Here is a 22,656-nt window from a genome sequence, read left to right as displayed (position 1 = left end):
TTTCTTCCTACCACGTGTATGTTCTTATAATTCATAACATGGTCAAATTTTCTTAGCGCTGCTCTAACGCTCTTAATCTTGTGTAGCATTCTTTTGTTGTCCCAGTTTTGCAGACATTTACGTAACTACAATCAGACGTTTCAGCATAGACTTGCGCAGTGTGGAGGCGTCAGGCATGTACCATTGTTGGTCGAAACAAGTCTTTCATCTTTTACTGACTGACTAATGTAATCCTTGTACCAGTCTTCCGAAAGACACCGCCTTTGCTGGCGGTTACTCTAATCACAACGGTAGCGTTACGGAATGTGTAGAAAATTCGTTCCTCCAGTTTGCTTGATTATTATCATCGCTTCGTTTGAAAGTCCTGCTTATGGACACCTCATCATTGTCGTTGGCCATCAACGTTTCCCTAAGGAAATATAAATCTGATCGCAAGCTCTTACTGCGACTGATGCAGAATGCAAGCGAAGACAATGTGTTTAGAGCGATCTGCTGCTGGGTTGGGTGGTGGTGCGAAGAAACATCTAAATACCAGTTCTATAGGTAGTTTCCCATAAATTCTGTGCCCTAGACTATTGACTTGTCTTCTGCACCCCAACACATCTAAACACGGTACGCCGACTTCAGTCTCCAAATTATTTTTGGATGAACGTCGTTCAGAAAATCGTGGAATTTTTATAGCTCTTCCCTGAAATGGCCGTTGTTAGATACGTAGCCTTTTACAAGTGAATTTGAGTAGTATATTAGTACCATTTCCAGACAAGATAACTATCTTACCTCAAGGTCACGGCGTAACCCAATACCCCCTCCCACACGCCTTCTGGGTAACTGTGACATAAAAATGGTGGAAAAATCAAGGTCACCCCAACACTGTGCCAGTTCAAAATTAAGGTCACCCACGCCCTTTATCTCCCCCTCCCCTCTCTCTAGACCAATAGGGTGACTTAAATCTAGTCCTAACTCCTCCTTTCCCAGGTTTATTACTCTTCCAGTTCTGTGAGTTTCGTCAGTCGAGGTCTGTCTGTACAACATACTAGCGAGAGGATCATTGCTATGAACGCGCCACAGAGGTTAGCCATCATCTCCGGACAGAATGAAAAGAATGAGAAGATTATAACATTAGAAAACAGGTGTTAGGCCATCCATATCTCTTATTATTAATCATATATTAATAATCTTTCTGTTTTTTGAAAATACCATTTTTCTTTTTCCACAAACGTCTATTCATTTATTAGTATTCTACAGGGTTATTACAAATGATTGAAGCGATTTCACAGCTCTACAATAACTTTATTATTTGAGGTATTTTCACAATGCTTTGCACACACATACAAAAACTCAAAAAGTTTTTTTAGGCATTCACAAATGTTCGATATGTGCCCCTTTAGTGATTCAGCAGACATCAAGCCAATAATCAAGTTCCTCCCACACTCGGCGCAGCATGTCCCCATCAATGAGTTCGAAAGCATTGTTGATGCGAGTTCGCAGTTCTGGCACGTTTCTTGGTAGAGGAGGTTTAAACACTGAATCTTTCACATAACCCCACAGAAAGAAATCGCATGGGGTTAAGTCGGGAGAGCGTGGAGGCCATGACATGAATTGTTGATCATGATCTCCACCACGACCGATCCATCGGTTTTCCAATCTCCTGTTTAAGAAATGCTTCTGCTTTAGCCTTTTCCGTAAGATTTTCCAAACCGTCGGCTGTGGTACGTTTAGCTCCCTACTTGCTTTATTCGTCGACTTCCGCGGCTACGCGTGAAACTTGCCCGCACGCGTTCAACCGTTTCTTCGCTCACTGCAGGCCGACCCGTTGATTTCCCCTTACAGAGGCATCCAGAAGCTTTAAACTGCGCATACCATCGCCGAATGGAGTTAGCAGTTGGTGGATCTTAGTTGAACTTCGTCCTGAAGTGTCGTTGCACTGTTATGACTGACTGATGTGAATGCATTTCAAGCACGACATACACTTTCTCGGCTCCTGTCGCCATTTTGTCTCACTGCGCTCTCGAGCGCTCTGGCGGCAGAAACCTGAAGTGCGGCTTCAGCCGAACAAAACTTTTTGAGTTTTCATACGTATCTGTAGTGTGTCGTGACCATATGTCAATGAATGGAGCTACAGTGAATTTATGAAATCGCTTCAATCATTTGTAATAGCCCTGTATATGTTTTCACTTAAGATTTTTTCCTTTTTCCCAACAGCGCAATGTAGACCTGATGCGGCACTAGGTGAAGTGTTGGACCAGGACACACATGCAAGCAGACAGTTGTTGAAATACTGTATATGAAATAAAATTGTCATAAATTCTGACCGGTTTTGCGTTTGGACGTTCAAACTGGACGGTTGGCGTCGGGGCATGATGGCAACTAGTATGTGCATGCGCAAGCGCGTTGTCGTTATCGGCCATTTGCACGTGAAGATGTCTCGGTAGAGCGTGTCTGAGCGTATAGCGCTCGTGAAGACCTACTGTGCCAGCAATAAGAGCCAAGCTGCGGCTCAAAAGAAATTTGCGACCGGGTTCAAACTGAAGACATCAGGTCTAAGTCTTCTAACAATCAAGAATTTTTGATTCGCAAGCTTGAGACAACGGCTAGTGTTCGTGATGACAGTATTGGCAATGTCGGTACGCCAAAAAGGGTGAAAACGCCGGAAAACATCGAGAAGACAAGCGCTGCGTTTCAAACCAGCCTTAGGAAATCGATCAGACGAGCTGAACAACAAGTGGAAATGAACCGGGAGACACTGCGACAAATTGCTATTGAAGATCTACACCTCTTCCCATACGTGATCGAGAAGTCTCTTCATCCTCAACGGGTGACTGTGTGGTGTGCAGTGTCCAATCACGGAATAATCGGTGTGATATTAATCGATAGAACGGTGCCTATCAAACGGTACGTGAAGGTTTTGAGAGATGATTTCACCCCCATTATCCAAAGTGACCCTGATTTCGACAGGTTGTGGTTTACCCAAGATGAAGTTCGACCCCATCGAACCAGGAGAGTGTTTGATGTCCTGTACAAGCACTTTGGGGACCGCAGTCTGGCTCTGGGGTATACGAAGGCCACTGGCGTGGGCTTCGATTGGCGGCCATATTCTCCGGACCTGAACACATGTCACTCCTTTTTGTGGGGCTATATTACAGAGAAGATGTACACTAATAACCCCAAAACCATTGCTGAGCTGAAAACAGCCATTCAGAAGGTCATCGGTACTGTCTATATTTCGACACTTCAGCGACTTAAGCAGAATTTCACTATTCATTTGTGCCACATCATCGCCAATGATGGCAGGCATATCGAATATGTCGTAATCTAAATCCGAATATCTGTAGTGACGTTTACATGTTGAATAAAGTGTGTGAACGCCGTAGTTTGCAACTAATTTACAGTTTTTTCATGTAGTCTCTAATTGTCACCCTGTATGTTCTAGATTCTATTGTCTGCACCACCAAAACAGCTGCATCAAACAGTTGGTCTACCTCAATTATTGGACCTGTCTATCGCATATCTTGGACCGCTAGAATAGCAGCAATAGATAACTATCTGATACAATTATAGTTGCTTCATTTTTGCTAGAAAATATCCCTAGCTTCTGGCTTAAGGCCTTAGTGGACTTTCTGCCTTGCTTAGTTATTTCTTACAAGTGTACCCTGGAAGAGTTACGTTCTTCAAGAGCTGCTCTATCACAGTAAGCTGAAATATAGGGTGCTGGATTCAGTGTGTGGTGATTTACGCTTGCATTTACCGTTTCTATGTCAAGAGGATATAAATATGTCTTCTTATACCATTTGACATATCTTCTCATAAGTCTGCATGCTTTATTGTCACATCAGCATACGTTTCTTGATTCACCATGCTTTGTTGCGTACTTCCAGTTTCCCTGTCACCCAAAATGCTACTGTTTTCATCAAATGATGATATACTGTTTGTAGTATCATAGGCTGCACCGTTACTCGAATTATTAAAATCACTTTCTTCCACTTTGGGTGGGAATATGACGTGGCCTAACGACTCATAAGATTTTATCATTGATCATAATGTAGTTGATGTGGAAAAGAAGGTTTCACAATGTGTCAGGGCAATAATTTTTTTCCAGATTTTTGGTGCAACAAGAAACCCACGAAAATTTTAACGATCTAGTTTCTTCCCTGTCTCACCTGATCATTTCCAGAGTTCAGGAAAAGAAACGAAATGAAGAGGCTGGCATAGAAGAAGTTATGGGGCTAATCAGACCAAGTGCTTGGTGTTGGCGTACACTGGTGGAGTTTCACGATCTCCTTTGGTTTGCACTTACGAGAACAGGAGGAAAGTCACCAAGTTTTTCTTACAATCGTAACAAAAAATGGTTCAAATGGCTCCGAGGACTATGGGACTTAACTTCTGAGGTCATCAGTCCCCTAGAACTTAGTACTACTTAAACCTAACTAACCTAAGGACATCACACACATCCATGCCCGAAGCAGGATTCGAACCTGCGGCCATAGTAGACGTGCGGTTCAGACTGTAGCGCCTAGAACCGCTCGGCCACCCTGGCCGGCTACAATCGTAACAGAAGAAAGATACTGTGGCCATGAAATTGGTGACGGTGTTAGTATTTATCTACATATGCGCCTTTAAATGGGACACACTTTTCCTAATGAAGATCTCGCTCCTAATTCTCGGACAGGTACGCAATGGTTTAGAAAGTTACTAAATTAATTTGAGCGATATAGCTCTTGATATGGAGAGGCTTACGGAACTTACTATCTAACTGACAATAAAAATCCATTAGTCTTTCATTGATTATCGTTTTCAATGGCTCAAATGGCTCTGAGCACTACGGGACTTAACTGCTGAGGTCATCAGTCCCCCAGAACATAGAACTTCTTAAACCTAACTAACCTAAGCACATTCACACACATCCACGCCCGAGGCAGGATTCGAACCTGCGACCGTAGCGGTCGCGCGATTCCAGACTGTAGCGCCTAGAACCGCTCGGCCACTCCGGCCGGCGATTATCGTTTTCAGTCTCCCTCTTGCAAGTCGTTGTTTTCAGGTTCAACTACGTTTTGGGTGAAAAACTACTCCACTTAGTTATAATTTAATCAGTCCATTCCTTGAGAATATGTTTTTTAAGAATAATATTGATTAACAAATCAGTTTGTATTGAAGACTTGAGTTTTGGTCCTCCCAAATAGCACGCCGTTTCCAGGATTTTGTGGCGAGTGTCGGCCCTAGATCGAATGCACCCGGCTGATTAACGGACGTAGGTCGGTGTGCCGGCTAGCCTGGACGTGGTTTTTGGCGTTTTCCCACATCGTACTAGGTGAAATCCGGGCTGGTACCGACGTCACGGCTCAGTTACGTGGTTCGCTTACGTATCTAAAACGTTCACACACTTTCACATGGGGTAACACATGACGCAGACAACTGGGGTATGTTAATTCCGTTCCAGGGAGGGGAGAGGGGTGGTGACAGGAAGAGCATCCGGCAACCCTCTACCACTAACGTTACGAAAATCAATAATTAACATGGCGACCTCGTGAAGAAGAGGGATAAAGGCCACGAAATTGATTTTTGACGTTACTTTTCCTTTCGTTAATATGTATCAGTAATGCAGGAAGCAAGTTCTGTTTCTTACTGTAACTTTCCTCTAAAACCCAGTATTTCAGTTCCAAGACAAAGTGTGCAACCTTTTCAGTTCTCTGTCGCTTCTTCGATTCTTCACAAACCTTCGAATATATGATGCCTTATGTCACAATTTCCTATATGTCCGATTGCCTATACCTGTGGTTCTGTTGAAGAGGTGGCAGACTGATGCAACTGCATTTTTGAATCTTTTTTTGCAGGACTGACACGTCACTAGAAAGTTGTTGCGAATCTCGAATTTTATATACCGTTAAAAGAGCATTCATTGTTTAAGTGTCGTGTCTAAAGTTTCTTATGTTTTGCTAATGTTTTTACCATGTCTCTGCGTTTCAGACGGTTTTAGCTGTGTATTTCTACCTGAGCGACACAGGGAAAAACGTCGAAGACATCGGCTGGCTTCCGCTCACTGCTCTCGTCTTCTACATCGTCACCTACACCGCAGGTTTGTTCTTGTAACTCTGATCACTACTGACGCATATTTTCCGAGTGTAAAAAAATCCTGCAGTTCTATTCTATCAGCTGAAACATAGGAAACAGAAATTTCATTACACACTAGACAACATTCCATTGGAACTACTGACGGCCTTGGGAGAGACAGTCCTGACAAAACTCTACCATCTGGTGAGCAAGATGTATGGAACAGGCGAAATACCGTCAGACTTCAAGAAGAATATAATAATTCCAATCCCAAAGAAAGCAGGTGTTGACAGGTGCGAAAATTACCGAACAATCAGTTTAATAAGCCACAGTTGCAAAATAATAACACGAATTCTTTACAGACGAATGGAAGAAACTAGTAGAAGCCGACATCGGGACAGATCAGTTTGGATTCCGTAGAAATACTGGAACACGTGAGGCAATACTGACCTTACGACTTATCTTAGAAGAAAGATTAAGGAAAGGCAAACCTACGTTCCTAGCATTTGTAGACTTAGAGAAAGCTTTTGACAATGTTGACTGGAATACTCTCTTTCAAATTCTAAAGGTGGCAGGGTTAAAATACAGGGAGCGAAAGGCTATTTACAATTTGTACAGAAACCAGATGGCAGTTATAAGAGTCGAGGGACGTGAAAGGGAAGCAGTGGTTGGGAAGGGAGTAAGACAGGGTTGTAGCCTCTCCCCGATGTTATTCCATCTGTATATTGAGCAAGCAGTAAAGGAAACAAAAGAAAAATTCGGAGTAGGTATTAAAATGCATGGAGAAGAAATAAAAACGTTGAGGTTCGCCGATGACATTGTAATTCTGTCAGAGACAGCAAAGGACTTGGAAGAGCAGTTGAACGGAATGGATGGTGTCTTGAAGGGAGGATATAAGATGAACATCAACAAAAGCTAAACGAGGATAATGGAATGTAGTCGAATTAAATCACGTGATGTTGAGGGTATTAGATTAGGAAGTGAGACACTTAAAGTAGTAAAGGAGTTTTGCCATTTGGGGAGCAAAATAACTGATGATGGTCGAAGTAGAGAGGATATAAAATGTAGACTTGCAATGGCAAGGAAAGCGTTTCTGAAGAAGAGAAATTTGTTAACATCGAGTATAGATTTAAGTCATTTCTGAAAGTATTTCTACGGAATGTAGCCATGTATGGAAGTGAAACATGGACGGTAAATAATTTGGCCAAGAAGAGAATAGAAGCTTTCGAAATGTGGTGCTACAGAAGAATGCTGAAGATTAGATGGGTATATCACTTAACTAATGAGGAAGTATTGAATAGGATTGGGGAGAAGAGAAGTTTGTGGCACAACTTGACCAGAAGAAGGGATCGGTTGGAAGGACATGTTCTGACGCATCAAGGGGTCACCAATTTAGTTTTGGAGGGCAGCGTGGAGGGTAAAAATCGTAGGGGGAGACCAAGAGATGAATACACTAAGCAGATTCAGAAGGATCTAGGTTGCAGTAGGTACTGGGAGATGAAGAAGCTTGCACAGGATAGAGTAACATGGAGAGCTGCATCAAACCAATCTCAGGACTGAAGACCACAACACAACAACACAGTATTCTATTAATGAAAATTTACTCTTAATGTATTTAATACCTGGTGTATCAGGAATCAGTTAAAAATAGTAAATTCATATTCTCCTCTGGCCTAGTAATCAATTAAATATCTGTTTTTCGTTCCGCTCTTTATCCCAAACGGAAGTGCCTGATTACAGTACACTCTCACGGCGTCTGTCTAGCAGTTACTCAAATAAACAGATGTTGTGTTCGATGGTTAAAGTTTTCGCAGTTAGTCTGCCGTGTAGAAGAAGGCTTACTGTGCTCGGAATATGAAAATGGAAATCTGCCCCACCTATAAAAATGTCAGCAGGAACGCGCATTTTTATCAGAATAAGGCGTTCGAGTCTAGTGGTATAAATCCGACTGAAAATTATACCCTTCTACAAAGAATATCAGCTACACATGGCGCCGGCCCGTGTGGCCGTGCGGTTTTAGGCGCTTCGGTCTGGAACCGCGTGACCGCTAGGGTCGCAGGTTCGAATCCTGCCTCGGGCGTGGATGTGTGTGATGTCCTTAGGTTAGTTAGGTTTAAGTAGTTCTAAGTTCTAGGGGACTGATGATCACAGATGTTAAGTCCCATAGTGCTCAGAGCCATTTGAACCATTTTTTGAAGCTACACATGGATCGTCAGTCAGTCTCTATATTATATGATGATAAAGAAAGAGCCAATACTGTTAGAAGATATAGGACGTAAGGGATATAACCGCAGATGTTTTTATATGCAATACCTTAATGTCTACACATAGTTTTTTGGTTATTTTTATCAGGGTCTAACAATCTTCCCGAAAACACATCGCATAAATTACTACACGATGTTTTCTGCACGGTTGTAGCTGTACTACATGGACTACACCTGTCAGTACATACTAACCGTTTTGCGCCCTCGCGTCCACATTAAAATGTGATCTGCAGGCCAGGGGAAAATACACGGTAATGGCGTGCTCTTGCCACATGTACTTCAAGGTACTAACCAACCTAAAAACATACGACTTGTAATAGCTATAATTATTAGTCTGCAAATGACGTAAATACTGATGTAATGATGCTGAGAACACCGTCCTGTCACCGATAGAAATGTCTGTTCTTATACCCGTTGCAGCCTGTGTAGCTTACACCTTGTAGGGTCACCAAATAACGTGAATGGTTTCGGAGATTTTTAGTTGTTGCTTTTAGTATTATTTCGCTCAAGAAGAAACCTTTTCCATTAGAATTAATTGCTCGACTTTGCATCGTAAAGTCATCAGAACTCTATTAATTTTTGTTTCTAATTTATTTCTTTATTGAAACAGTAAGAAGTATAATTTGTATTATGCATGTGTATGCACATATAAGCTATAAGCACTCAAATTATGTTTTCTAAGGAATGGATGGCAGGGGACTCGTCATTAAATCATTTATTATCCATTTACTATTAAAGAGTATTTTTAATTTGTGAAAGTGCAATTAAGTACTTGATAGGATGAATAAAACAATTTCTAAGGAGACGCCTTAGGGGAGCTTTTTAATCAAGTAATAGCACTCTCGTAAGAAAAGGAGTTTTGGTTTTAAAAACCTGAAAGTTTTTCTTTAATTTTAAGAATTTAATTTTCAAGGGAAAATAGGAGTATAGTTACACAAAACTGTCCAATGAAGGTATTATCTGGAGAGTGCAAGAACGGGCTGTAGATGGGGACGGAGGGATGGATCCCGCCCCCCCTCCCCCCCCCTCCCCACCCCCCCTCCCTCTGCCCCCAGGAAATAGGAAACCATGAGGTCGCAGGGTCGAATCCTGCCAGACGACGGAAATTTTGTCCAGCTTTAATCTAGCTGTCTCCACTTAACAATGTAAGGAGTCGCTTGGAAAAAAACATGCGGCTCGGATACCATGTAAAAATGCAGGTCCCCTTTCCTCAGTTGGATAACGGAGGTAGATTAGGGGCACGCAAGTCGCCAACGTGACATCCAACCGAAAGACTTCAATGCAAACTATTGATGTGTTTGACGTGTTATTGTGCCGAAATATGCACAAAAGTAAACATTATGACTTTTCCTAAAGCCGAAAGGACCGTAATTACTGATTTGCCTGCTTCCCAATTACCTCAACTCACACAAAGTCTTCAAAATGACTGGTTTTTTTCAGTGTTCATTTTATCATTTGTTTGATTTGTGCTCGATTTCATAAAACAACTATTTCTCTTGTACATCAGAAATGGTGGCAGATGGTGCGGTCTATTTCCATGTAACTTGAGGCCTAAATCCCAGAGACGCTATGGAGAGATTTGAGCTTAACCAATCAACCTTGGCACTGGCTCTCGAGATCCTAAACTCTAAGTAACATTCTGTTCTATCTTAAATTAAGATCTACCACTTGGATTTAAGAGGGCTACTTCTAGGTCGACCATCGCTCCAGTAGTACACATCAGCGTCGAGTGTTAAAGAGAATAGAAATAAAAGTAAATGAAATCAAACATGAATGCCACATTACTAGACATTAATTAATGAATATCACCTGTAACTGCTAAAATGTACTTCATTTTGGTCGAGGTACGGTTTCGGCTTTTATATTCAAACCATTTTCAGATCCACTAGAACAGGCTTCAGCATAAAATCTGAAAACGTTTCTGAACTAAAAGAGAGAAAATTTTAGCTTCTGTAGCGGCTATTGGTTACTTCAGAATACAGTTGCGCAACAGCAGCTCTCTCCACTCACCGACAAGCTAATAAGTATTAGACAACCATCTAACGAATATCATTATCGGCAATTTTACATCCACTGGCTGCTCTAGACTTTTCGATAGATTACGGCGTTCTACTACACACATCAATGTTGCTCTTGCATGTTGCCTAATTTTGTACATCCACTCCCATGAGGCCTTCTCGGATTTTTCTTATCGTTTCGTATCCAGCAATCGGTCTGTCCTTATCGTTTCGTATGCAGCAGCGTCCTCGGTTCGTATATTATCCGTTCGTCTGGCTACATGTCTCATATGTCTCCATTTCATTTTGGTTGCAGTCACATTAAGCCTTCCACTCCAGTATATTCTCTGATCTATTTCATCTATATATGTTGTTGTTGTGGTCTTCAGTCCTGAGACTGGTTTGATGCAGCTATCCATGCTACTCTATCCTGTGCAAGCTACTTCATCTCCCAGTACCTACTGCAACCTACATCCTTCTGAATCTGCTTAGTGTATTGATCTCTTGGTCTCCCTCTACGATTTTTACCCTCCATTTGTGATCCCTTGATGCCTCAAAACATGTCCTACCAACCGATCCCTTCTTCTAGTAAAGTTGTGCCACAAACTTCTCTTCTCCCCAATCCTATTCAATACCTCCTCATTAGTTACGTGATCTACCCACCTTATCTTCAGCATTCTTCTGTAGCACCAGCACAAGGTATCTAAGAAATCAGATGGGTGTTGATCATAGATTCTGGATAAATTAATTACAAGCAAGAAACTGATACTTTTTATGGTCCCATATATAGATGGACTGGCAATGGCAAGGAAATCGTTCTGAAGAAGAGAAATTTGTTAACATCGAGTATAGATTTAAGTGTCAGGAAGTCGTTTCTGAAAGTATTTGTATGGAGCGTAGCCATGTACGGAAGTGAAACATGGACGATAACTAGTTTGGACAAGAACAGAATAGAAGCTTTCGAAATGTGGTGCTACAGAAGAATGCTGGATATTAGATGGGTAGATCACATAACTAATGAAGAGGTACTGAATAGAATTGGGGAGAAGAGGAGTTTGTGGCACAACTTGACTAGAAGAAGGGATCGATTGGTAGGATATGTTCTGAGGCATCAAGGGATCACCAATTTAGTACTGGAGGGAAGCTTGTAGGGTAAAAATCGTAGAGGGAGTCCAAGAGATGAATGCACTAAACAGATTCAGAAGGATGTAGGTTGCAGTAGGTACTGAGAGATGAAGAAGCTTGTACAGGATAGAGTAGCATGGAGAGCTGCATCAAACCAGTCTCAGGACTGAAGACCACAACAACAACAACAACAACAATTTCAATGCTTCAATTTCTTTGATCGAAAATCATAAATCTGAATATTACTACATTTCTCACACGTAAGGACGGAGAGGACTATAACAGCATTTGTCAGATGGCCCAACAGTTTGTGGAGGAAGTGAACGTGTTTATGACAGAGCAGGGTGTGGAGAAAGGAAATGACTGGAACAGAGTCAATTACAGTATGAAATGTCTTCATCTTCAACACTGTCTCACAAATGAAAGAAAACTACAGCTAGTGTGGTGCAGTCTGTACATAGCTATACGCACAGCCACACAAGTGATGTGGCTTTATCAATGATAGGCAGACTAGCAAACAAGTTGTGCATCTGCTTTCAAGAGGCACAAGCGTCTTCGGACCAAATATTTCAAAGAAACCAAAAGATCCTGCCCACGAAACATTCACGTCGAAACAAGCAAAAGTCTTTGGCGGACAAGTAACAAGTGAAAATAGCCTATTGCTTTGTGATTCCTGGTCAGATCATAAAAATAGCACGCTTCTAAATGCAAGGTTTCCAAACAAAGACGTAATGCTGCAGATGTTGCCACCGAAGACAACAAAATATTGACAACCCCTCGACGTTTACTTATCGGAAGGATGGCTGATTTTGTAAGACTGCAGTGTGCCAAACCACAAGTGCAGATACATGATCGTTATTTCATATCAGACTTCATTCTATGATTTACAACCAATTTTCTATACGAAAGTATACGCTAGTGTTACAATATGCTTGGCGATAGGCAGTTTATGACAGTGACATACTCATATCATCATTTTAAAATGTAATTAGTGTGACTTTTGATATCGGACTGCTTGAATACGAAACTGATTTTGAATGTAAAAACGTGAGGACTAATAGAAGCACTATCAAGTGTGGAGGATATGTGTGTTTTGCGCTATTATAATTACTTTAAGCTGATAGTTTTTGGCATTGTTTATTGAAAACGTAATGATACTCTGACGTCACTGAATTACTTTTAATTTTCCTCCTGTGGTACTGATATCTTGTTACTTTGTTTCTCTCCATTAAAAAGTGACTTGCGGTAGCACGCAACATTTCGCATTGAAATGACACACATCACTGGTTTTTTCTACGATCAAGTGTTATTCTAAGCATAATTTCGTACCATTCCGCGGGTTGAAGGTCAAAGCTGTCCCTTGTAGATTAAGCAGAACCGTGTGTCCGTTTATAATCCGCCTTTGGCGGATGGATTCCCACTTGCGTACCATTGACGTATGAGAGATGAATAAATAGTCCGTGTTGCTTATATCCTTTCTGTATACGACTGTCTCTTCTATCATCTGGTGGACACAGCAATTTCTGTCTGTTTACAGGTGATCACGAATTGCCAATCAGTCTAGCTTCGGTTCACTATTTGAAACTTTCGTACTTTTGTGCCTAGTTATCTACCGTTAATTAAAGGAAACGATAGTGTCAGTGTTTATTTCCTGAATGACAGCATTCCATTTCATTGATAATAGACGCTATCTTTGCTACTGCATAAGGCTCATAACTCAGGGGCATTAACAGTCAATGTTACAGCCCTGAAATCATAGTCCTAAAGTGAATCGAGAGTCAAAAGCAATTTGTCCGACGGTGATAAAATTATCTCATATGCTGAAAGAAAAAGACGTCCACGTAGTTGTGTGTGCACTGAGCAGAGTTCAGTCTCTTTCTAAAAGGGGAAATAGAGACCACGGGAGAGATAAGCCGAGAATTACAGGGGATTATACTGAATGTGTGTGAAATCAGGAACAACAAAAAAATGGTTCAAATGGCTCTGAGCACTATGGAACTTAACATCTGTGGTCATCAGTCCCCTAGAACTTAGAACTACTTAAACCTAACTAACCTAAGGACATCACACACATCCATGCCCGAGGCAGGATTCGAACCTGCGACCGTAGCGGTCGCGCGGTTCCGGACTGAGCGCCTAGAACCGCTAGACCACCGCGGCCGGCCAGGAACAACAATTTCGAATAAATCTACACTGAGACGAAAACAGCAAAATAAAAATTTTGCTTCCAAATTCAGTGTAAGACCACTCATCGTCGAAGACAAAAGGCACACCACGCCTAACCTCGTCTTGCCGAAAGTGCTGCCCTCGCAAACTCTTACAATAATTAGAAAAAATCATTTTAAAACACATTGAGAAAGGGCATAACAGAATACAAAGAATAAATGGTGGAAACAAGAATGTGCGCGTGTGTCAGAACACGTGTGGAATTACTCGTTGTTCGTTATACGCGTTAAAATACGTGAAAATCAACTAATAAAATTTTTGCAGTCTTAATATTCTCAGAATGTAGTTTCCATTTTGGCTGTTTAAGAACAAAGATAAACGATCGAAGGCCTTTCGTGACGCAAATATAGAAATAATGGAGGTTTTCTTATCAACTACTTGCAGCGCAGTCTGTTCGGGAAAGCTCCTGTCTGTTCAGCGTTTACCCAAAAAGTTGTCCACTGGCACAAAGGGCTATACCTACGTACCCACGTAAAAGAAAGCTTTCGTAAGATTCTCTGACCAACTCAACAAGGTCGCACGCGTTTCCTGTATTCAAGAATTTTACAACTTCACGAATATCGATACTGTCAGGGTATCTTTGCTTCATATTTCCTCTTACTGAAGGCATGATGAAGCATGATGAAACCTAGTCTGACTAATACAGGGTTATTATAAATGATTGAAGCGATTTCACAGCTCTACAATAACTTTACTCGTATTATTTGAGATATTTTCACAATGCTTTGCGCACACACACAAAAACTCAAAAAGTTTTTTTAGGAATTCACAAATGTTCGATATGTGCCCCTTTAGTGATTCGGCAGACATCAAGCCGATAATCAAGTTCCTCCCACACTCGGCGCAGCATGTCCCCATCAATGAGTTCGAAAGCATCGTTGATGCGAGCTCGAAGTTCTGGCACGTTTCTTGGTAGAGGAGGTTTAAACACTGAATCTTTCACATAACCCCACAGAAAGAAATCGCATGGGGTTAAGTCGGGAGAGCGTGGAGCCCATGACATGATCTCCACCACGACCGATCCATCGGTTTTCCAATCTCCTGTTTAAAAAATGTCGAACATCATGATGGAAGTGCGGTGGAGCACCATACTATTGAAAGATGAAGTCGGCGCTGTCGGTCTCCAGTTGTGGCATGAGCCAATTTTCCAGCATGTCCAGATTCACGTGTCCTGTAACGTTTTTTTCGCAGAAGAAAAAGGGGCCGTAAACTTTAAACCGTGAGATTGCACAAAACACGTTAACTTTTGGTGACTTGCGAATTTTCTGCACGAATGCGTGAGGATTCTCTACCGCCCAGATTCGCACATTGTGTCTGTTCACTTCACCATTAAGAAAAAATGTTGCTTCATCACTGAAAACAAGTTTCGCACTGAACGCATCCTCTTCCATGAGCTGTTGCAACCGCGCCGAAAATTCAAAGCGATTGACTTTGTCATCGGGTGTCAGGGCTTGTAGCAATTGTAAACGGTAGCCTTTTCCGTAAGATTTTCCAAACCGTCGACTGTGGTACGTTTAGCTCCCTGCTTGCTTTATTCGTCGACTTCCGTGGGCTATGCATGACACTTGCCCGCACGCGTTCAACCGTTTCTTCGCTCACTGCAGGCCGACCCGTTGATTTCCCCTTACATAGGCATCCAGAAGCTTTAAACTGCGGATACCATCGCCGAATGGAGTTAGCAGATGGTGGATCATTGTTGAACTTCGTCCTGAAGTGTCGTTGCACTGTTATGACTGACTGATGTGAGTGCATTTCAAGCACGACATACGCTTTCTCGGCTCCTGTCGCCATTTTGTCTCACTGCGCTCTCGAGCGCTCTGGCGGCAGAAACCTGAAGTGCGGCTTCAGCCGAACAAAACTTTATGAGTTTTCATACGTATCTGTAGTGTGTCGTGACCATATGTCAATGAATCGAGCTACAGTGAATTTATGAAATCGCTTCAATCATTTGTAATAGCCCTGTATGGCTAGCATTTATTGCCGTACATACAGGCAACAGAACCATTTTTCACAGCACCTTTATTTATGTGTTGTTTTTTGTTCCCATCGATTAGGCAACTTTTTATCTGTATCAACAACTATCACAGATCATAAAACATTCTCGTCCAACATAAAAAAAAATGGAGAAACAACACACGATTTACTTCTGTTTTGCCTGTGAAACAGCATGGACGTAGAAACGAAATATTTGCGGGTAGAATTCGATATGTGTAGTCGATATGCGTAAATGACAAATACTTGATAGTCCAAAACGGAAAAGTAACTCATCTTGGTGAGATGATTAAGCAACGCAACTGATTTTGTTCCAATGCCGTGAAATTATTACCTGAATTTTACAGAATTTTATTTACCGCAGGCTTCCGAAGAACGATTAACACGCAGCTGTTCGTAAGAAAAAGTAAAGAATGGCTATGTTGGTTTTGAGTAACGGTTTGGGATGTTAAACAGCATACGATTTGCAACACACAAATTTATTTCAAAATATTGTATGTGTGTGGCGGAACCCATAAGCATTACTTCAAATTTTGCAGAAAGATTTTCCAAAAGAAAAATGTTTCAGAGGCTCGTTTTGCTGCCATCTTCGATTGCTGTGATGTCCTCCAGTGAGGTCACTACAGTGCAGCTCCCTGTGTCCTGACCACACCCTCTATTTCCGCCTAAAATACATTATCGAAGCAACATTGTTTAATCAGATTACACTTTGCCTCAGAGATACATGTATGTACCGATTATGCAGTTTGACGGCGTGAATTTGTCGACTCCTTCATAATGAGAACTCGGAAAATTGGTCCTTAAAGATAACGTTCCTAAATGAATAACGTCCACAAGACACCGAAACACTTCCTTGTGACGATTCCTTCTGCACAGACTAGAAATAACGTAAAAGCTGAGCAATTACAAAATTCCACATTTTAAAAAATAAATAATATTTTTGAAACTACACTACTGGCCATTAAAATTGCTACACCAAGAAGAAATGTAGATGATAAACGGGTATTCATTGGACAAACATATTATACTAGAACTGACATGTGATTACATTTTCACGCAGTTTGGGTGCATACATCCTCAGAAATCAGTACCCGGAACAACCACCTCTGGGCGTAATATCGGCCGTGATACGCCAGGACATTGAGTCAAACAGAGCTTGGATGGCGTGTACAAGTACAGCTGCCCATGCTGCTTCAACACGATACAACAGTTCATCAAGAGTAGTGACTGGTGTATTGTGACGAGCCAGTTGCTCGGCCACCATTGACCAGACGTTTTCAATTTGTGAAAGATCTGGAGAATGTGCTGGCCTGGGTAGCAGTCGAACATTTTCTGTATCCAGAAAGGCCCGTACAGGACCTGCAACATGCAGTCGTGCATTATCCTGCTGAAAGGGATCTAATGAAGGGTAGAGCCACGGGTCAAAACAAACCTGAAATGTAACGTCCACTATTCACAGTGCCGTCAATGCGAGCAAGAGGTGACCGAGTCGTGTAACCAATGGTACCCCATACCATCACGTAGGGTGATGCGCCAGTATGGCGATGACGAATACACGCTTCCAATGTGCGTTCACTGCGATGTCGCCAAACACGGATGCGACCATCATGATGTTGTAAATTGAACCTTGATTCATCCGAAAAAACGACGTTTTGCCATTCTTGCAACCAGCTTCGTCGTTGAGTACACAATCGCAGGCGCTCCTGTCTGTGATGCAGCGTCAAGGGTAACCGCAGCCATGGTCTCCGAGCTGATAGTCCATGGTGCTGCAAACGTCGTCGAACTGTTCGTGCAGATGGTTGTTGTCTTGCAAACGTCCCCATCTGTTGACTCAGGGATCGAGACGTGGCTGCGCGATCCGTTACAGCCATGCGGATAAGATGCCTGTCATCTCGACTGCTAGTGATACGAGGCCGTTGGGATCCAGCACAGCGTTCCGTATTACCCTCCTGAACCCATTGATTCCATATTCTGCTAACAGTCATTGAATCTCGACCAACACGAGCAGCAATGTCGCGATACGATAAACCGCAATCGCGATAGGCTACAATCCGACTTTTATCAAAGTCGGAAACGTGATGGTACGCATTTCTCCTCCTTACACGAGGCATCACAACGACGTTTCACCAGGTAACGCCGGTCAACTGCTGTTTATGTATGAGAAAGCAGGTGGGAACCTTTCTTATGTCAGCACGTTGTAGGTGTCGCCACCGTGGCAAATCTTGTGTGAATGCTCTGAAAAGCTAAGCATTGCACATCACAGCATCTTCTTCCTGTCGGTTAAATTTCGCGCCTGTAGCACGTCATCTTCGTGGTGTAGCAATTTTAATGGGCAGTAGTGTATACCGGAGATTACATAAAAATTCGGTTTGCAATGTCAGATGTGTCTAACTGCGATGCATATCATCAGTATCGTAGGGACATGCATAGAGTGCCACCCAGGACTATCACAAGTGTTTGGCGAAGGACGTAACATCTCCGCAGATCCATATAGGGCGATAGACCATCTTCTGAAAAACAGATCGCCGCTGACTTTAAATGTGTATGACTGTAGGGCGTCAGGAACCCAATTCTACATTACTCTATGGAATCTATTAGGTTTCAGCAGCCGATGACTGTTATCGTATCTAGTGCCTCCCCATTACTTTGGTAAAATAATTGTATAGCAATCGTAAAGTCGATGCGCGGTTTTAGAAAGTCAGTTACGAAATTTATACGAAAAGCACCATAAATGATGATTGTATTCGTGTGTATTCAGAAATGCTTGTTCCTTATCTACGGCACCATTCTCTTGTTCCAGGCTACGGCGGTCTACCGTTCACCGTTACAGGGGAAATCTTCGCGCAGAACGTCAAGTCTGTGGCTCTACCCGCAGCTGTCTTCGTTTCGTGGACGATGTCCTTCCTGGTGACGAGGTTCTTCGAGGACATTTCCATCGCCGTTGGCAATTACGGGCCCTTCTTTCTGTTCGCAGCTTGCTCCTTACTAGCGTCCCTCTACGTGTACTTTTTGCTGCCTGAAACGAAGGGGAAGACTTTGGAAGAGATACAGGTTATGCTTGAAAGCGATAGGCCCGTCCGAGCATGTTGCTGAAGAGATACGAGACTGACAAATATTTTATTTTGGAACAGCTTCGCCTCTGGTGCTCGATGAAATCGTCCACGACAGAATCGGAAGGAGCAAAAGTTAACGCTTGACACCGAGCACAATTCTTAAAAGGGGTCTGACGCTGTTAGAAGAAATGACGGCGAATGTCATTCACCTTTATTTTGTGAAAACTGTTTTTAAGGGCATTGATCAGTATTAATTTCTATTAATGTGTCGTTGACCGAGAGCAAGGCGAGAAAATTAACGTTAACACTCAGGGCTTATAGTGAAGAAGTATTCTCTTTTAGGCCAAGAGGATGAAGAACGCTAAATCAGAATTCACTCGTAGTTGTTCGTCCGAATGTGAAGCCATGTGAAGAATGCGACACACTATTGATGAACTGCAGTGCATTCTTATCACATTGTGTTGGATATTTTGGACTAAAATATGGGCTAAGCATTCTGTAAATGTACTGATTGTGAGAAAGTCTGTGACTATTTTCATTTGAGAAATGTTTAACAGAACATGGCATTTCTGTTTACAATTATTTTTATCGAGGTAAATTTGAACATAATATATAAAAGTAAGTATGAAAACCACATTCAACTGCGAGGTGCATTCAAGTTCTAAGGCCTCCGATTTTTTTTCTAATTAACTACTCACCCGAAATCGATGAAACTGGCGTTACTTCTCGACGTGATCGCCCTGCAGACGTACACATTTTTCACGACGCTGACGCCATGATTCCATGCCAGCGGCGAAGGATTCTTTAGGAGTCTGTTTTGACCACTGGAAAATCGCTGAGGCAATAACAGCACAGCTGGTGAATGTGCGGCCACGGAGAGTGTCTTTCATTGTTGCAAAAAGCCAAAAGTCACTAGGAGCCAGGTCAGGTGAGTAGGGAGCATGAGGAATCACTTCAAAGTTGTTATCACCAAGAAACTGTTGCGTAACGTTAGCTCGATGTGCGGGTGCGTTGTCTTGGTGAAACAGCACACGCGCAGCCCTTCCCGGACGTTTTTGTTGCAGTGCAGGAAGGAATTTGTTCTTCAAAACATTTTCGTAGGATGCACCTTTTACCATAGTGCCCTTTGGAACGCAATGGGTAAGGATTACGCCCTCGCTGTCCCAGAACAAGGACACCATCATTTTTTCAGCACTGGCGGTTACCCGAAATGTTTTTGGTGGGGGTGAATCTGTGTGCTTCCATTGAGCTGACTGGCGCTTTGTTTCTGGATTGAAAAATGGCATCCACGTCTCATCCATTGTCACAACCGACGAAAAGAAAGTCCCATTCGTGCTGTCGTTGCGCGTCAACATTGCTCGGCAACATGCCACACGGGCAGCCGTGTGGTCGTCCGTCAGCATTCGTGGCACCCACCTGGATGACACTTTTCGCATTTTCAGGTCGTCATGCAGGATTGTGTGCACAGAACCCACAGAAATGCCAACTCTGGAGGCGATCTGTTCAACAGTCATTCGGCGATCCCCCAAAACCATTCTCTCCACTTTCTGGATCATGTCGTCAGACCGGCTTGTGCGAGCCTGAGGTTGTTTCGGTTTGTTGTCACACGATGTTCTGCCTTCATTAAACTGTCGCACCCACAAATACACTTTCGACATATCCATAACTGCATCACCACATGTCTCCTTCAACTGTCGATGAATTTCAATTGGTTTCACACCACGCAAGTTCAGAAAACGAATGATTGCCCGCTGTTCAAGTAAGGAAAACGTCGCCATTTTAAGTATTTAAAACAGTTCTCATTCTCGCCGCTGGCGGTAAAATTTCATCTGCCATCTCTGGGACGTATTGACAATGAACGCGGCCTCATTTTAAAACAATGCGCATGTTTCTATCACTTTCCAGTCCTGAGAAAAAAAATCGAAGGCCTTAGAACTTGAATGCACCTGGTATATAAGAAAGTGAGGTTTCAGATATCATTGCTATCGTTTGTATTTATTGTACCGGCAACTTACTTTTAAGTGGTTATTTTGCCAAGTATACAAAATCAAAATAGCCTTCTCCACTACTAATAAGTAGCACAAAATATTGTTGCCTTTCTCTTACCAGTCAAATACTTCTCCACATACATCTCTTCTGTAGTGATACCAACATTTCTATTAGAAGCCATTACTCACATTGGCTCTGAGCACTATGGGACTTAACATCTGTGGTCATCAGTCCCCTAGAACTTAGAACTACTTAAATCGAACTAACCTAAGGACATCACACACATCCATGCCTGAGGCAGGATTCGAACCTGCGACCGTAGCGGTCACGCGGTTCCAGACTGAAGCGCCTAGAACCGCACGGCCACACAGGCCGGCTTAGTCACATTCTACAAACACAGAATTAGATATTTCTTAACTCATTATGGGCAGTCAAACTATTCGCATCATCATCAACATTGTCATCATCATCCGCGGGAAGGCTTACCGGGATCTAGCAGCCGATTACACGCACTATACCTTGCATCTGGATTACTAAAACAAACAAAACAACTACCCTGATTAAGTATACATCAGAACAATAGTTTGTTTTAACTTCCGACAGCTAAATATCTCGAAAACGACGCAACGTACGAAAAAAAAGTTCTAGGTGAAAAATTAGTATTAGTAAAAGTGACCTCTGTCTGCGCTACAACCTCGTAAACACCTCTCCAACGTGGGCGGGATAAGCCTACATTTTCTACTGCGTATTCTAATTCTACACAAAAAAATATGTACGGTTTACTCAAACCATTATTTCCCTTTCTTGGTAGATGGCGTTATAATCAACAAATATCAAGTGTACCTGTATGAGATTTTCACTCTGCAGCGGAGTGTGCTCTGATATGAAACTTCCTGGGAGATTAAAACTGTGGGCCCGACCGAGACTCGAACTCGGGACCTTTGCCTTTCGCGGGCAAGTGCTCTACCATCTGAGCTACCGAATCACGACTCACGCCCGGTGCTCACAGCTTTACTTCTGCCAGTACCTCGTCTCGTACCTTCCAAACTTTACAGAACCTCTCCTGCAAACCTTGCAGAACTAGCACTCCTGAAAGAAAGGATATTGCGGAGACATGGCTTAGCCACAGCCTGGGGGATGTTTCCAGAATAAGATTTTCACTCTGCAGCGGAGTGTGCGCTGATATGAAACTTCCTGGCAGATTAAAACTGTGTGCCCGACCGAGACTCGAACTCGGGACCTTTGCCTTTCGCGGGCAAGTGCTCTACCATCTGAGCTGCCGAAGCACGACTCACGGCCGGTACTCACAGCTTTACTTCTGCCAGTACCTTTCTTTCAGGAGTGCTAGTTCTGCAAGGTTTGCAGGAGAGTTTCTGTAAAGTTTGGAAGGTAGGAGACGAGGTACTGGCAGAAGTAAAGCTGTGAGTACCGGCCCTGAGTCGTGCTTCGGGAGCTCAGATGGTAGAGCACTTGCCCGTAAAGGCAAAGGTCCCGAGTTCGAGGCTCGGTCGGGCACACCGTTTTAATCTGCCAGGAAGTATCAAGTGTACCTGTTTCTCGAATTAAGAACCGAAGCATTTCATCCTACATTTCATTTACGGTGTACATGTAAACTTCGTGTTGAAACATCCCCTTGGAAAAATTTTATAACTGACAGTGCTGGAAAACCTCTACGTTATTTGATTTTCAGACAGCTGAGCAGAACTGAACGTACTCAGACATTTCTCTCTTTACTTATGCTGATCAACACTAAACTGACACACAATATTTTTAGCGCAACGCAATCTGACTTTCAGCTGATCACACAGAAGAATCTCTATGTTGGATGAATAAATCTGTCGTTCTGATATGAATTCGTTGTAATATTGCGCTTCAATCGAACTGTGCTAACCGGTAGTATATCCGGTGAATAAGTAGATTTGTAAAACTTCTTCTGATCGTTCTGTAGAATTTGAGCCTTTGAGA

The 22,656-nt window shown here is 42.6% G+C and overlaps 1 protein-coding gene across 1 annotated transcript in view; it reads left to right on the top strand.

Moving 5' to 3' along the window:
• The window catches only part of LOC124789229 (facilitated trehalose transporter Tret1-like), a 54,815-nt gene extending 36,073 nt beyond the window's left edge, over window positions 1-18,742 (top strand). Inside the window, exons 4-5 of the mRNA XM_047256523.1 lie at window positions 5,962-6,070; window positions 18,450-18,742. Coding sequence (XP_047112479.1) covers window positions 5,962-6,070; window positions 18,450-18,742 — 402 coding nt within the window. The remainder of the gene's footprint in view (window positions 1-5,961; window positions 6,071-18,449) is intronic.
• Window positions 18,743-22,656: the final 3,914 nt, after the last annotated feature.

The sequence above is a fragment of the Schistocerca piceifrons genome, chromosome 3 (genome assembly GCF_021461385.2).
Source record: "Schistocerca piceifrons isolate TAMUIC-IGC-003096 chromosome 3, iqSchPice1.1, whole genome shotgun sequence".
NCBI lineage: Eukaryota > Metazoa > Arthropoda > Insecta > Orthoptera > Acrididae > Schistocerca > Schistocerca piceifrons.
Note: the sequence above shows the minus strand (reverse complement) of the source record. Positions and strands in the feature narration are given on the sequence as shown.